This window comes from Salvelinus fontinalis, chromosome 37, assembly GCF_029448725.1.
Source record: "Salvelinus fontinalis isolate EN_2023a chromosome 37, ASM2944872v1, whole genome shotgun sequence".
NCBI classification, from domain to species: Eukaryota; Metazoa; Chordata; class Actinopteri; order Salmoniformes; family Salmonidae; genus Salvelinus; species Salvelinus fontinalis.
The window spans coordinates 6036954-6052766 of NC_074701.1; the positions used below are offsets into that span (position 1 = coordinate 6036954).

A 15813-nucleotide genomic window follows, 5' to 3' on the forward strand; every position below is an offset into this window, starting at 1 on the left:
AGATCCTCAAAAAACGTATACAGCTGCACCATCGAGAGCATCCTCACCGGTTGCATCACCGCCTAGTGTGGCAACTGCTCGGCATCCAACCATAAGGCGCTACAGAGGGTAGTGCGTATGGCCCAGTACATCAATGGGGCCTAGCTTCCTGCTATCCAGCACCTATATACTAAGCGCTGTCAGAGGAAGGCCCAAAAATTGTCAAGTCCCCAGTCACCCAAGTCATAGACTGTTCTCTCTGCTACCACACGGCAAGCGGTACTGGAGCGCCAAGTCTAGGCCCAAAAGGCTCCTTAACGGCTTCTACCCCCAAGCCATAACACTTCTGAACAATTAATCAAATGCCCCCCCGCCTTTGTTTTAACGCTGCTGCTGCTACTCACTGTTTATTATCTATGCATAGTCATTTACCCTTACCTTACAAATTACCTTTACTAACCTGTACCCCCACACATTGACTCAATACCGGTACCCCCTGTATATAGCCTTGGTATTGTATTTTATTGTGTTACTTTTTATTTTTACTTTAGTTTAGTTAGAAAATATTTTCTTAACTCTATTTCTTGAACTGCATTGTTGGTTAAGGGCTTGTAATTAAGCATTTCACAGAAAGGTCTACACCTGTTGTATTCAGCGCATGTGACAAATACAATTTGATTTGATTGGGTCATTACGTTTGCAGACAGCATGACGGTGGTATGGCCTGGTCACTGACGATGAGTCAGTCAATAGGGAGGAGGTCAGACACCTGGCAGTGTGGTGCCAGGACAACAACCTCTCCCTCAACAAGACAAAAGAGCTGATCGTGGACTACAAGAAAAGGAGGGCCGACTATGCCCCCATTCACACCAACTCCTATTCCTCTTCAGGAGACTGAAAAGATTTTGCATGGGTCCTCTCTCTGTCAAAGACTGTTCTCTCTGCTACCGTATTGTTGGTTAAGGGCTTGTAAGTAAGCATTTCTCGGCGCATGTGACAAATAACATTTTATTTGATAACTGAATGTTCGCATAACTGGACAGTTTTTGTGTTTTGGGACCATATCTCTTGTCCAGCCAATGTTACCACAACATAATGAAATATTCTTGGAACCTTTAAAGAACAGATGACATGTGTTCTGGGAACGTTCTTGTAATATCTAATGTTTTTTCCACCCTTAAAGAACCATTCTAGAATCCTCCGCACAACTGGACAGTTTTTGTGTTTGGGGAACATATATTTTGTGATGTCCCCAAAAGTTCACACCAGACTGTTCCCACAACCTAATGAAACATTCTGGGAACCTTTTAAAGAACAGTTCTTAATGGTTCTTGAAACATCAGGCAAATGTTTTATACAAGCATTCTAAAAGAACATTTGTAGCGACCAAACGAACGTTCTGGGAACTTTCCCAGAAGCAATTTTGGTGTGCTGGGGTTGCTTAGTATCAGGCAAAGAAACATGTTTAATTTTTCAAAATATATATTGTTAGCATTTTAAAAAGTTAGTTTTTCTCTATATCTGAATCATCATAATGTCTCTAACAGATGTCTTTCTCTCCAGATCGAACTGCAACAAATCCTGATCTACTGTGACCCATACCTGGCTGAGATGGAGAACTGCTGTGAGCAGGCAGGATCTACGGTAAGATATTTTACATTTGTGTTTTATTTTTCTTTAATGTATGGTGCACATTTTAGGACATACATGAGACCTTCGACGTGGCTTGATATACAGTAGAGCAGGGGTATTACATTCTTACCCTACGAGTTCCGGGGTACTTCTAGTTTCTGTTCTACCTGATAATTAATTGCACCCACCTGGTTTCCCAGGTCTAACTCAGTCCCTGATTAGAGGGAAATATATGTTTTTAAAGCAGTGGAACTGGCTTCTTGGTCGAGATTTGAATTGAAGGGCAGTAGGTAATATAATCTGGTTGAGTTGTGTTTGTCCTTCTTGAAAAATACTCAACTGTATTATGTTTCTTCCATAAGGGACATCTTATCCAGGTTACTGTGCAATATCTTTGTGACAGCTGCTGATGTAAAACGGGATGTATAAATACATTTGATTGATTGATAGATTGATAGATAGATATTCTTCTGTTAGCTCATATTGCAGACCAGGTCAATGGAGAGTGACCTTACAGACTGTGGATGAATCCCAAATAGCACCCTATTCCCAGTATAGTGCACTACGTTTGACCAGAGCCCATAGGACAACGTGTGCAATTTGGACTGCTAACTGTGTTTAAAAGGAGAAGTGACCTTTGACATTTTGACAGTTAGGCCTATACGTATTCATAACCATGTTGTCATCTCAGTGAGTGTTGGGTTATGTTGATTCAATGTGCTAGGTCACATGTGGTCTATATGGTTGGAAATAGTGTGTTTCAGTGACCTCTCACCTTTGGCCTATGGCAGTTATAATACATATCCATAACCAGGATGTTATCTCAGTGTGCATTGAGTTTCAGTACTGGGGCTCAGTCAATATGGTAGGAAATAATGTATTGGCATTCAAAACCTTAAGTATTGTCCTTTCCTCGTTCCCCTGGGACAGTTATCTAGTTCCACAGTAATTAAGGTTCTCATTGGGTCAATGAATCATTGGACATGAACTGATTATAAATACGGTAGTGGTAGTGGACTGTTATTACATTTCAGACTATTGGAGAACTGCATTTCAACATGTGTTGTATTATAATTGTCTGGTTTCCTATACCCAAATTAAGCCTACTCCTAAACTAAATAGCACTTTCATTGGAGATTTTACATTGCTTTCTAGACCAAAATTCTGTCTAGCCCTGGACTCAATTTCAAGTGAACTAGAAAACATAATTGAAAACAACATGAAATGATTAGGCTTAATGTGGTTCCAGGAAACTGTCCCTTAAATAGCAGTGTAATGTGTCTTAACAGTTTGTATGCAATAGTCCAAATTGGTGAAGTGAAATCAAAAAAAAAAATGTAATGGAAAAGTGGTGCGTGCATATGTATTCACCCCCTTTGCTATGGAAGCCCCTAAATAAGAGCTGGTGCAACCAGTTACCTTCAGAACTAATTAACGTAATAAATTAAGTCCACCTGTGTGCAAGTGCCACATGATCTGTCACATGATCTCAGTATATATACACTGATATACCTGTTCTGAAAGGCCCCAGAGTCTGCAACACCACTAAACGAGATGCACCACCAAGCAAGCGGCACCATGAAGACCAGGGAGCTCCAAACAGGTCAGGGACAAAGTTGTGGAGAAGTACAGATCAGGGTTCGGTTATAAAAATCCATTATAAAAAAATTGAAAGAATATGGCACCACAACAACCTGCCAAGAGAGGGATACCCACCAAAACTCCCAGACCAGGCAAGGAGAGCATTAATCAGAGAGGCAACAAAGACACCAAAGATAACCCTGAAGGAGCTGCAAAGCTCCACAAAGGAGATCGGAGTATCTATCCATAGGACCACTTTAAGCCGTACATTCCACAGAGCTGGGCTTTACGGAAGAGTGGCCAGAAAAAAGACATTGCTTAAAGAAGAAAATAAGGAAGCACGTTTGGTGTTTGCCAAAAGGCACGTGGGACACTCCCCAAACATATGGAAGAAGGTACTCTGGTCAGTCGAGACTAAAATTTAGCTTTTTGGCCATCAAGGAAAACGCTATGACTGGAGCAAACCCAACACCTCTCATCACCCCGAGAATACCATCCCCACAGTGAAGCATGGTAGCATGTGGAAGCATGTTTTCATCGGCAGGACCTGGGAAACTGGTCAGATATGAAGGAATGATGGATGGCGCTAAATACAGGGAAATTATTGAGGGAAACCTGTTTCCGTCTTCCAGAGATTTGTGACTGGGGCGGAGGTTCACCTTCCAGCAGGACAATGACCTTTAGCATACTGCTAAAGCAACACTTGAGTGATTTAAGGGGAAACATTTAAATGTCTTGGAATGTCCTTGTCAAAGCCCAGACCTCAATCCAATTGAGAATCTGTGGTATGACTTTGTACACCAGCGGAACCCATCCAACTTGAAGGTGCTGGAGCAGTTTTGCCTAGAAAAATGGTCAAAAATCCCAGTGGCTAGATGTGCCAAGCTTATAGAGACACACCCCAAGAGACTTGCAGCTGTAATTGCTGCAAAAGGTGGCTCTACACTGTATTGACTTTGGGGGGATGAATAGTTATGCATGCTCAAGTTTTCTGCCTTATTTATTGTTTGTTTCACAATAAAAAATATTTTGCATCTTCAAAGTGGTAGGCATGTTGTGTAAAATGATACAACCCCCCCAAAAATCTATTTTAATTCCAGGTTGTAAGGCAACAAAACAGTAAAAATCCCAAGGGGGGTGAATACTTTTGCAAGCCACTGTATATCTTTGTATTGATCCTACAGTGTGAGCCTAGCAGGGAGGGCCCTGGTGCTGGAGGGGTGACTCCCAATCCCTTGGATACAGCTGGAGCAGGCCAGCTCCCCCAGATGCTCTCCCAGCCCGTCCAGCCAGCCCAGGTCCAGCGGGTCCAGCATTCCAGCAGTGGCAGATGTCAATGTTCAGCAGGAAAGGTACAGTCCATAGAAATATACAGCGTCCCAAACAGCACTCTATTCTCTGTATTTGTGCACTACTTTTGACCAAGGCCAATAGGGAATAGGGTGCCATTACGGACGTAACCATACATATTACTGGAGTGATCTATGGTATAAACCTTATTGACTCTAGAATGTGTTGATAAAGGCAGCCATCTTGGTTTTCTATTTCATTCTGTGGTACAATCAGTCAAGTTGAGGAACGCTCAACTCCGTTCTCTTATATCCGTTCTCTTATATCCGTTCTCTTATATCTGTTCTCTTATATCCGTTCTCTTATTTCCGTTCTCTTATATCCGTTCTCTTATATCCGTTCTCTTATATCCGTTCGAACGGATATCCGTTCTCTTATATCCGTTCTCTTATATCCGTTCTCTTATATCCGTTCTCTTATATCCGTTCTCTTATATCCGTTCTCTTATATCCGTTCTCTTATATCCATTCGAACGGATATCCGCTCTCTTATATCTGTTCTCTTATATCCGTTCTCTTATATTCGTTCTCTTATATCGAGGCGGAGTTGAGTATTGATAACTGGTCACGCGGTTCGCTAGCAACAACATTGAGTCAACATCAGTCAATGCTTGTAAAAAATGTTAATCTGAAAATGTACCTGTACCTATGTTTGTCCTGTTTGTCCTGTACTGTCCTTCACACTTGTAATAAAAACCTTTATTGAATGGAACCACCGACTTTTTACTCATTTGTGTTGCCTGACGGAAGATGTAGCGGCCTTGACGTACTATGTAATCTAACATTAAAATGTCACAAGTCCATTCGTGCTGAGTTGAGCAACACAAACTAGGTATAAGTTGGTTGTTGTTTTTGATAAACATTTTTATTAAAAGTATTCATTTCAGCACCCTTCGGAAGGACCTCTTGTTGTACAGGACAAAAATAGGTACAGGTAAGCGTTTTCAGAATTTCAAGTATCGACTGATGGCAACTCAATGTTGTTGCTAGCAAATCGTGCGACCACTTATCAATACTCAACTCAACTTCGATATAGGAGATCGGAGTTGAACAATCCTCAGTTACATTCTGTCCAAACAGCAATTAGTGTCCTAATGGGTTGGAGTGTTCTGTTCTGTTCTAATGGAACCATGCATTCAGAATTCCAAATTCAAATATCCCACTGCTGCCACCAAACGTATTAAACAAGAAAATAAATAACCAATTAAAGCACATTTATGCCAATGCGTTTTCTTGGATGCCAACCAAAGGCAGGAAATAATAGCTTATTAGCAGTAATTTGGCACAAATATGTAGTTGCTTCGTTTGAGGCATGGCCGCCGTCTCCAGAGGTGGCTCCACTAATGTCCATGGAAGTGTTCTGAAAGCCCACTTCAGACAGAGCGGTACCTTGGGGAATTTCTCATGTCTTTGGGGAGTTTTTAATGTGTGGACGGACAGTCATTAGCAAGCTAGTTCAGGTAAATTACATCAATTAAATGTTCTTGTTCTTTGTAGGGTGATCAAGGTCTACCAGGCTTGGCAGGACTTCCAGGACAGAAAGGAGATCAAGGAGACAAGGTAAAGGAGATGTTGAATGTCTATCTGGCTCAATAAATACCATCATGACTGTGCATGTGTACACAGGTATTGTACCTGTAGAATTCAGTTACAATTCTAACAGAGATAAAGCTGTTGTGCTTCCTTAGTCACATATTTCAGGGAGAGAGACAAAGACGGAGACAGAGAAAAAACCGACAGAGATGGAGACAGACAGAGATGGAGACAGACAGAGATGGAGACAGACAGAGATGGAGACAGACAGAGATGGAGACAGACAGAGATGGAGAAAAGACAGACAGAGAAAAGACAGACACAGACGGAGACAGAAATAAGGAAATAAGTCCCAGACTGTATTTACTAATGTCTATGTATGGATTTTCACATTTGGTGTGATTGTTTTTTTTAAATGGTAGAATGAATCTACTAAAACTAAAGTAATAGAACGAGCATTCAGATTCCCCCTGTCGTTTTACAATACATAACCGTCAGTATCAGTTAAACATTTCATTTGCTACGTGTTTCAAGCCTTGAAATCAGACAGAAACAAGTACAGATGGCTCTCCATTACGCCTCTCCATTGTTTTGCGTGAAATTGTGCGAATTCAAAAATAATGTGGTGCGTTATACGATTCCACATCGCTCTGAAGCCGTTGAAGTGGCTATCGGAGGGTCTAATACACCCTCCATCATTTTCACTCCCTCAGCATAGGGACACTTGTGTATATGGTGGATGCGCGTGTGAATGCACAAATGAAGGGCTGAGTGCCGAAGGGACTGACAGAAATAGAGAGAGAAGAGCCAGTGTGTTTGACAGAAAGAGAGAGAGAGAAAAACCAGTGTGTTTGACAGAAAGAGAGAGAGAGAAGAACCAGTGTGTTTGACAGAAAGAGAGAGAGAGAAGAAGAACCAGTGTGTTTGACAGAAAGAGAAAGAGAGAGAGAACCAGTGTGTTTGACAGAAAGAGAGAGAGAGAAGAACCAGTGTGTTTGACAGAAAGAGAGAGAGAGAGAAGACCCAGTATGTTTGACAGAAAGAGAGAGAGAGAGAACCAGTGTGTTTGACAGAAAGAGAGAGAGAACCAGTGTGTTTGACAGAAAGAGAGAGAGAAGAGCCAGTGTGTTTGACAGAAAGAGAGAGAGAGAAGAGCCAGTGTGTTTGACAGAAAGAGAGAGAGAGAGAAGAACCAGTGTGTTTGACAGAAAGAGAGAGAGAGAAGAACCAGTGTGTTTGACAGACAGAGAGAGAGAGAGAAGAACCAGTGTGTTTGACAGACAGAGAGAGAAAGAAGAACCAGTGTGTTTGACAGAAAGAGAGAGAGAGAGAAGAACCAGTGTGTTTGACAGAAAGAGAGAGAGAGAAGAACCAGTGTGTTTGACAGAAAGAGAGAGAAAGAAGAACCAGTGTGTTTGACAGACAGAGAGAGAGAGAGAAGAACCAGTGTGTTTGTGTCACGTTCCTGACCTTATTTGCCTTTGTTTTACTTTGTTTAGTTGGTCAGGACGTGAGCTGGGTGGGTAGTCTATGTTATGTGTTTCTATGTTGGGTTGAATGTGTTGCTTGATATGGTTCTCAATTAGAGGCAGGTGTTTGACGTTTCCTCTGATTGAGAACCATATTAAGGTAGGCTGTTCTCACTGTTTGTTTGTGGGTGATTGTTCCTGTGTCTGTGTCTGTTGCACCACACGGGACTGTTTCGTTTGTTCGTTCGTTTGACTGGTCTTTCCTGTTCGTGCGTTCTTCGTGTCTATATGTAAGTGCTCAAGTTCAGGTCTGTCTACGTCGTTTGTTGTTTTGTAGTTTGTGTAAGAGTTTTCGTGTTTCGTCTTGTTAAAATAAATATTCCATTATGTCTGCATACAACGCTGCGTTTTGGTCCGACCCTTACTCCTCCTCCTCATCCGAGGAGGAGGCATTAGACAGCCGTTACAGTTTGACAGAAAGAGAAAGAGAGAAGAACCAGTGTGTTTGACAGAAAGAGAGAGAGAAGAACCAGTGTGTTTGACAGAAAAAGAGAGAGAGAAGAACCAGTGTGTTTGACAAAAAGAGAGAGAGAAGAAGAACCAGTGTGTTTGACAGAAAGAGAGAGAAGAACCAGTGTGTTTGACAGAAAGAGAGAGAGAGAAGAACCAGTGTGTTTGACAGAAAGAGAGCGAGAAGAAGAACCAGTGTGTTTGACAGAAAGAGAGAGAGAGAGAAGAACCAGTGTGTTTGACAGAAAGAGAGAGAGAGAAGAACCAGTGTGTTTGACAGAAAGAGAGAGAGAGAAGAACCAGTGTGTTTGACAGAAAGAGAGGGAGAAGACCCAGTGTGTTTGACAGAAAGAGAGAGAGAGAGAAGAACCAGTGTGTTTGACAGAAAGAGAGGGAGAAGAACCAGTGTGTTTGACAGAAAGAGAGAGAGAGAAGAACCAGTGTGTTTGACAGAAAGAGAGGGAGAAGACCCAGTGTGTTTGACAGAAAGAGAGAGAGAGAGAAGAACCAGTGTGTTTGACAGAAAGAGAGAGCAGAAGAGTCAGTGTGTTTGACAGAAAGAGAGAGAAGAACCAGTGTGTTTGACAGAGAGAGAGAGAAGAACCAGTGTGTTTGACAGAAAGAGAGAGCAGAAGAGTCAGTGTGCTTGACAGAAAGAGAGAGAAGAACCAGTGGGTTTGACAGAGAGAGAGAAGAACCAGTGTGTTTGACAGAAAGAGAAGGAGAAGACCCAGTGTGTTTGACAGAAAGAGAGAGAGAGAAAAACCAGTGTGTTTGACAGAAAGAGAGGGAGAAGACCCAGTGTGTTTGACAGAAAGAGAGAGAGAGAGAGAAGAACCAGTGTGTTTGACAGAAAGAGAGCGATAAGAAGAACCAGTGTGTTTGACAGAAAGAGAGAGAGAGAGAAGAACCAGTGTGTTTGACAGAAAGAGAGAGAGAGAGAAGAACCAGTGTGTTTGACTGAAAGAGAGAGAGAGAACCAGTGTGTGTGACAGAAAGAGAGAGAGAAGAAGAACCAGTGTGTTTGACAGAAAGAGAGAGAAGAACCAGTGTGTTTGACAGAAAGAGAGAGAGAGAAGAACCAGTGTGTTTGACAGAAAGAGAGAGAGAGAAGAACCAGTGTGTTTGACAGAAAGAGAGCGAGAAGAAGAACCAGTGTGTTTGACAGAAAGAGAGAGAGAGAGAAGAACCAGTGTGTTTGACAGAAAGAGAGAGAGAGAAGAACCAGTGTGTTTGACAGAAAGAGAGAGAGAGAAAAACCAGTGTGTTTGACAGAGAGGGAGAAGACCCAGTGTGTTTGACAGAAAGAGAGAGAGAGAGAAGAACCAGTGTGTTTGACAGAAAGAGAGAGAGAGAAGAACCAGTGTGTTTGACAGATAGAGAGAGTAGAAGAGTCAGTGTGTTTGGCAGAAAGAGAGAGCAGAAGAGTCAGTGTGTTTGACAGAAAGAGAGAGAGAGAGAAGAACCAGTGTGTTTGACAGAGAGAGAGAGAAGAAACAGTGTGTTTGACAGAAAGAGAGAGCAGAAGAGTCAGTGTGTTTGACAGAAAGAGAGAGAAGAACCAGTGTGTTTGACAGAGAGAGAGAAGAACCAGTGTGTTTGACAGAAAGAGAGGGAGAAGACCCAGTGTGTTTGACAGAAAGAGAGAGAGAGAGAAGAACCAGTGTGTTTGACAGAAAGAGAGGGAGAAGAACCAGTGTGTTTGACAGAAAGAGAGAGAGAGAAGAACCAGTGTGTTTGACAGAAAGAGAGAGAGAGAAGAACCAGTGTGTTTGGCAGATAGAGAGAGAGAGAGAAGAACCAGTGTGTTTGGCAGACAGATAGAGAGAGAGAAGAACCAGTGTGTTTGGCAGATAGATAGAGAGAGAGAAGAACCAGTGTGTTTGACAGATAGAGAGAGTAGAAGAGTCAGTGTGTTTGGCAGAAAGAGAGAGCAGAAGAGTCAGTTTGTTTGACAGAAAGAGAGAGAAGAACCAGTGTGTTTGACAGAGAGAGAGAGAAGAACCAGTGTGTTTGACAGAAAGAGAGAGCAGAAGAGTCAGTGTGTTTGACAGAAAGAGAGAGAAGAACCAGTGTGTTTGACAGAGAGAGAGAAGAACCAGTGTGTTTGACAGAAAGAGAGGGAGAAGAACCAGTGTGTTTGACAGAAAGAGAGAGAGAGAAGAACCAGTGTGTTTGACAGAAAGAGAGGGAGAAGAACCAGTGTGTTTGACAGAAAGAGAGAGAGAAGAACCAGTGTGTTTGACGGAAAGAGAGAGAGAGAAGAACCAGTGTGTTTGACGGAAAGAGAGAGAGAGAAGAACCAGTGTGTTTGACAGAAAGAGAGAGAGAGAAGAACCAGTGTGTTTGACAGAAAGAGAGAGAGAGAAGAACCAGTGTGTTTGACGGAAAGAGAGAGAGAGAAGAACCAGTGTGTTTGACAGAAAGAGAGAGCAGAAGAGTCAGTGTGTTTGACAGAGAGAGAGAGAAGAACCAGTGTGTTTGACAGAAAGAGAGAGCAGAAGAGCCAGTGTGTTTGACAGAGAGAGAGAGAGAGAGAGAAGAAGAAACAGTGTGTTTGACAGAAAGAGAGAGAGAAGAAGAACCAGTGTGTTTGACAGAAAGAGAGAGGCAGAAGAGTCAGTGTGTTTGACAGAAAGAGAGAGCAGAAGAGCCAGTGTGTTTGACAGAAAGAGAGAGAGAAGAACCAGTGTGTTTGACAGAAAGAGAGAGAGAGAGAGAACCAGTGTGTTTGACAGAAAGAGAGAGAGAGAGAATAGCCAGTGTGTTTGGGAATGAAGAATGATAGGATTTCATTACTCTGAACAGGTGGTGATTCGCCTATTAGAACCAGATGGTCTTTGTGGTCATTGACCCAATTACCATAGATTGGTGTAGTTTGGGTAAAGTCATTTTTCAGAGCTAGTAGGAACTTGGGTGTGTCCTAAATGTCAACATATTCCCAATATAGTGTCCTACTTTGGAGCAGAGCCCTATGGGATATCTTTTAGGCCCTGGTCAAAAGAAATGCAATATATAGAGACTAGGGGGCCATTTGGGATGCAACCCTTCTGTTTTTCCCTTAAAACCACTCAGGAATTCAGAGAAAGTACAACAGCTACACAAGCTTTAAATCATTCTACCTGTAGGACCGACCGAGAGGAGGGGGAATTGTGTTATTTGTGAAACTCTCCGTTATAATTAGTATGTTCCTGGTGTAGAAGTGGCATTAAGTTTGTTATAGTGGTCTACTAGGACCAAAGATAACACCTCAGTCCATATATCCTTATGGAACTAGTCTTGGCACTTTAGCTACCATTAAATCATATTAAAAGTAGCACAAAATAAATATCTTTAAAGTCATAATTCATTTTTTTTCCCAGGTTCAAAGTAACTAGTTGCCTCAAAAAATTGTAGGGAAAACTCCAAATGTATCATATTGAGGTGAATAGATTCCTGTGAGCACACCATTTACTAGTTCTATTAAACTGTGAATCCAATACAAAGACGTGTCATTTTCTGAAAGGGTCATTTAATTACTGTACCTCTGTTGAAGTTATACGTTTTGACAGACAAGCTGGGTTCAGCGACTCTGTGACAACCAATCAACTGTCCCGAATAGGATTCCTGGCATTATTATCACTTTTAGAAGAAGTGCATTGTGGGACTAAATGAAATTAGTGACAGCTCGTTGAGAAGGCAAGCAGGCAGGAATGGAATACATCTGTAGTCCGGTGCTAAACACATTCTGGGTATTGTAAAGGAATAATAAAAATATATAATTTCATGACTATGTCAATGTTTAGATTTTATTCCACCTAGGAGCTGTGAATGTGTTAATACATCGTATAACATAGTACTAGGGCTGTAAATCCTATAATATAATACAAGGCCATTAGGAAAAACGGATTTCCTTTCAAGGAAGCTACCTTCTTATAATACCAGGATTGATGTGTTTAATTTTCTGAAGAACCCTGGATGACCACAGCTGTTTAATCCCTGTGAACGGGATTAGGATCCTCCATCCAACTTTCACCACAGTGCTGGATTAATACTTTCTCTTCTCTTGAAGTAACACAACCACAAAGTAATCCCCAATTTCCCCACAACGTTTTCCTTGTAAGGTCATAACAATTAGCCCACAGTTCTCATCATGATTCTGTTTAAATGCTCTAAAGTCTCAATAGTATTGGAGCTTCTGTAGTCATCTCTGTAAAAGACAAGCTAAATTGCCAACAACTACGTAAGGGGTGCATTAAAAGGTTGGAATGGTGATGATCATTTCTGTTCCCTCTTTCTATAAAACGTAATCATTCTGCTATTGCTATCCTCTAGCACACATTCATCTATTGTATGTACATGTCCAGTTGGAGTCTTCAAGAAGTGGCTATGCTTCTCTACTTAATTTGAGCTGTACAGTAATTCAGTTCCACATGACCCACTTAAGGTAATACTGTAAAATCTTGAATGAGTCGGCTGTCGGGTAAAAGTCATTCGTAGAAGTGGACTTCCAATGGGAATTAAGCATGAGACTCAGTGAATGTTATGCATTTATTGAAGAGCTTCTGTAACTTAGTGCCACAGTCCAGTAAAAATCATATTATGGATGGATGGATGGATGGATGGATGGATGGATGGATGATAGATGGATGGATGGATGGATGGATGGATGGATGGATGGATGGATGGATGGATGGATGATAGATGGATGGATGGATGGATGGATGGATGGAGGAAAATAAAATGATATCCTTGATGAAAGAGGGTATGAAATGTGTTTGATATCCAGTGGTGTTCTAAGGTTTTCTTCCCGAGGAGTAATGACAGCACATAAACCCAGGAGGATGCCCACAAAATCCCTTAAGGTATTAAAAACACACTATGTTAATGGGCTTATGGTTTTACTACCAAAGATAAATGTCTCTATTTATCCATTTATATTATGCTGCTCGCCTTTCGCATTAGAAAATAGAGTGTATTCGGAAAGAATTCAGACCCCTTCACTTTTTCCACATTTTCAATCCATAAAAGGATTAAATAAATAAAAATCCTCATCAATCTACACACAACACCCCATAATGACAAAGCGAAAAGACATTTTTAGAAATGTTTGCACATTTACTACAACTAAACAACAGAAATACCTTATTTACATAAGTATTCAGACCCTTTGATATGAGACTGAAAATTGAGCTCAGGTGCATCTTGTTTCCATTGATCACCCATGTTTTTACAACTTGATTGGAGTCCACCTGTGATCATTTCAATTGATTGGACATGTTTTGGAAAATCACACAGTTGATAGTGCATGTCAGAGCAAAAACCAAGCCATGAGGTGGAAGGAATTGTCCGTAGAGCTCTGACATGATTGTGTCGAAGCACAGATCTGGAGAAGTACTGAGTAAAGGGTCTGAATACTAATGAACATTTTTATTTATTTTTATTTTTTATTTGACCTTTATTTAACTAGGCAAGTCAGTTAATTAAGAACAAATTCTTATTTTCAATGACGGCCTAGGAACAGTGGGTTAACTGCCTGTTCAGGGGCAGAATGACAGATTTGTACCATGTCAGCTCGGGGATTTGAACTTGCAACCTTTCGGTTACTAGTCCAACGGTCTAACCACTAGTTCATATTTTTTTATATTTGCAAACATTTCTAAAAACCTGCTTTTTTTGTCGTTATGGGGTATTGTGTGTGTAGATTGATGAAAAAAACGATTTAATACATTTTAGAATAAGGCTGTAACGTGACACAGCAGTGGAAAAAGTGAAGGGGTCTGAATACTTTCTGAACGCGGGTCAAAGCAACAGACAGCGTTCTCTTTCAGATGCTAACAACAAACTTCAAAGATTCCTAAATGTTTAGCCACCACATTGTCAGACAGTAAACATGGTCAGAGATACAGTGTTGTTTTTTAGTAGAATCACATTAGTGGAAACGGAGGGTGTTCTCAGGGCAGGCCTGGTTGTATGTTCCAGTCACGTTTTTTTTTTGTTGATGCATTTTAGCTAACCCTACCCCTAACCCTATCCCGAACCCTATCCCGAACCCTATCCCGAACCCTATCCCTAACCCTATCCCTAACCCGAACCCTATCCCTAACCCTATCCCTATCCCTAACCCTGTTCCTAACCTGAACCTCATTCTCCTAACCTGTTACAAAAAGTCCCTTCTGCTAGTGAAAACTGGCAGACCTGCCCCGAGAACAGCGTGGGTTCTGAGTAACACGATGCTTGTGAAGGGCTCGTCAGCAACCTTCACCACCGACTCTAGCTTTGCTTTCCATGTCTAATTTTGTAGATGGTGAAAACCAATGTCACCACTGGCAATACATGATCACACAGCAAACATTCAGCTAGTTAGAGATAAGCTCAATTATGCACATTGGAGCCCCAACATATACTAATTACCCTGTTGAAGTGTGCCATAATTATCTCTAATGGATTTAACAGAGGAGAACATGTTGTCACTAAGAGGGGGACGTGTGTGTGTGTGTGTGTGTGTGTGTGTGTGTGTGTGTGTGTGTGTGTGTGTGTGTGTGTGTGTGTGTGTGTGTGTGTGTGTGTGTGTGTGTGTGTGTGTGTGTGTGTGTGTGTGCATCGATGTGAAAGACATTTGACTAATGATCTGCCCTTCCTTGACATGGCAGCAGACAGACAGACAGTCAGAGGGGAAGAATGAAGGAAAATGCCACAGGACAATGTTTCAGTTCACACAGGGAGTGGATGTAGAGTTACAGGCACCGGGGTAACCTTTAACCCTGTGATTCTGCTGCAGATTGGGGTTTAATGCTCTGCTGAGCGTTGGACCTAAGCCTCTTAACAGCCCTGGGGAAGAGTCCCCTTGTTCTAAAGAGAATGCAAACATCCCTATAGTCCACTTATATTTCAAACTATACCTTGAAGCCAGTTCCACTGCTCACCCTAATCAGGGACTGATTGAGATCTGGGACACCAGGCGGGTGCTATTAATGATCAGGTAGAACATAATAGCTATAGGCTATTATCTATCCCCAACATCAGTTATACACACCTACAGTTCATGCAGTACACAATACATAGTGTTACTGGGGTGACTCTGCTTTGTCTAAAGGGATGTTGAACATTCCTATACCAGTAGACTATAGGGTTCTATCTCCTACATCACTGGTTATCCTATCGATTCCATAGGCTACTGTCTATCTCCTACATCACTGGTTATCCTATAGATTCCATAGGCTACTGTCTATCTCCTACATCACTGGCTATCCTATAGATTCCATAGGCTACTGTCTATCTCCTACATCACTGGTTATCCTATAGATTCCATAGGCTACTGTCTATCTCCTACATCACTGGTTATCCTATAGATTCCATAGGCTACTGTTTATCTTCTACATCACTGGTTATCCTATAGATTCCATAGGCTACTGTCTATCTCCTACATCACTAGTTATCCTATAGATTCCATAGGCTACTGTCTATCTCCTACATCACTGATTATCCTATAGATTCCATAGGCTACTGTCTATTTCCTACATCACTAGTTATCCTATAGATTCCATAGGCTACTGTCTATCTCCTACATCACTAGTTATCCTATAGATTCCATAGACTACGGTCTATCTCCTACATCACTGGTTATCCTATAGATTCCATAGGCTACTGTCTATCTCCTACATCACTGGTTATCATATAGATTCCATAGGCTACTGTCTATCTCCTACATCACTAGTTATCCTATAGATTCCATAGGCTACTGTCTATCTCCTACATCACTAGTTATCATATAGATTCCA

At 41.5% G+C, this 15813-nt stretch overlaps 1 protein-coding gene across 1 annotated transcript in view; it reads left to right on the forward strand.

The window, feature by feature from the left end:
* The window catches only part of LOC129835906 (collagen alpha-1(XIX) chain), a 154655-nt gene that overhangs the window by 35656 nt on the left and 103186 nt on the right, over nucleotides 1–15813 (forward strand). Inside the window, exons 7-9 of the mRNA XM_055901613.1 lie at nucleotides 1543–1623; nucleotides 4377–4544; nucleotides 6039–6101. Coding sequence (XP_055757588.1) covers nucleotides 1543–1623; nucleotides 4377–4544; nucleotides 6039–6101 — 312 coding nt within the window. The remainder of the gene's footprint in view (nucleotides 1–1542; nucleotides 1624–4376; nucleotides 4545–6038; nucleotides 6102–15813) is intronic.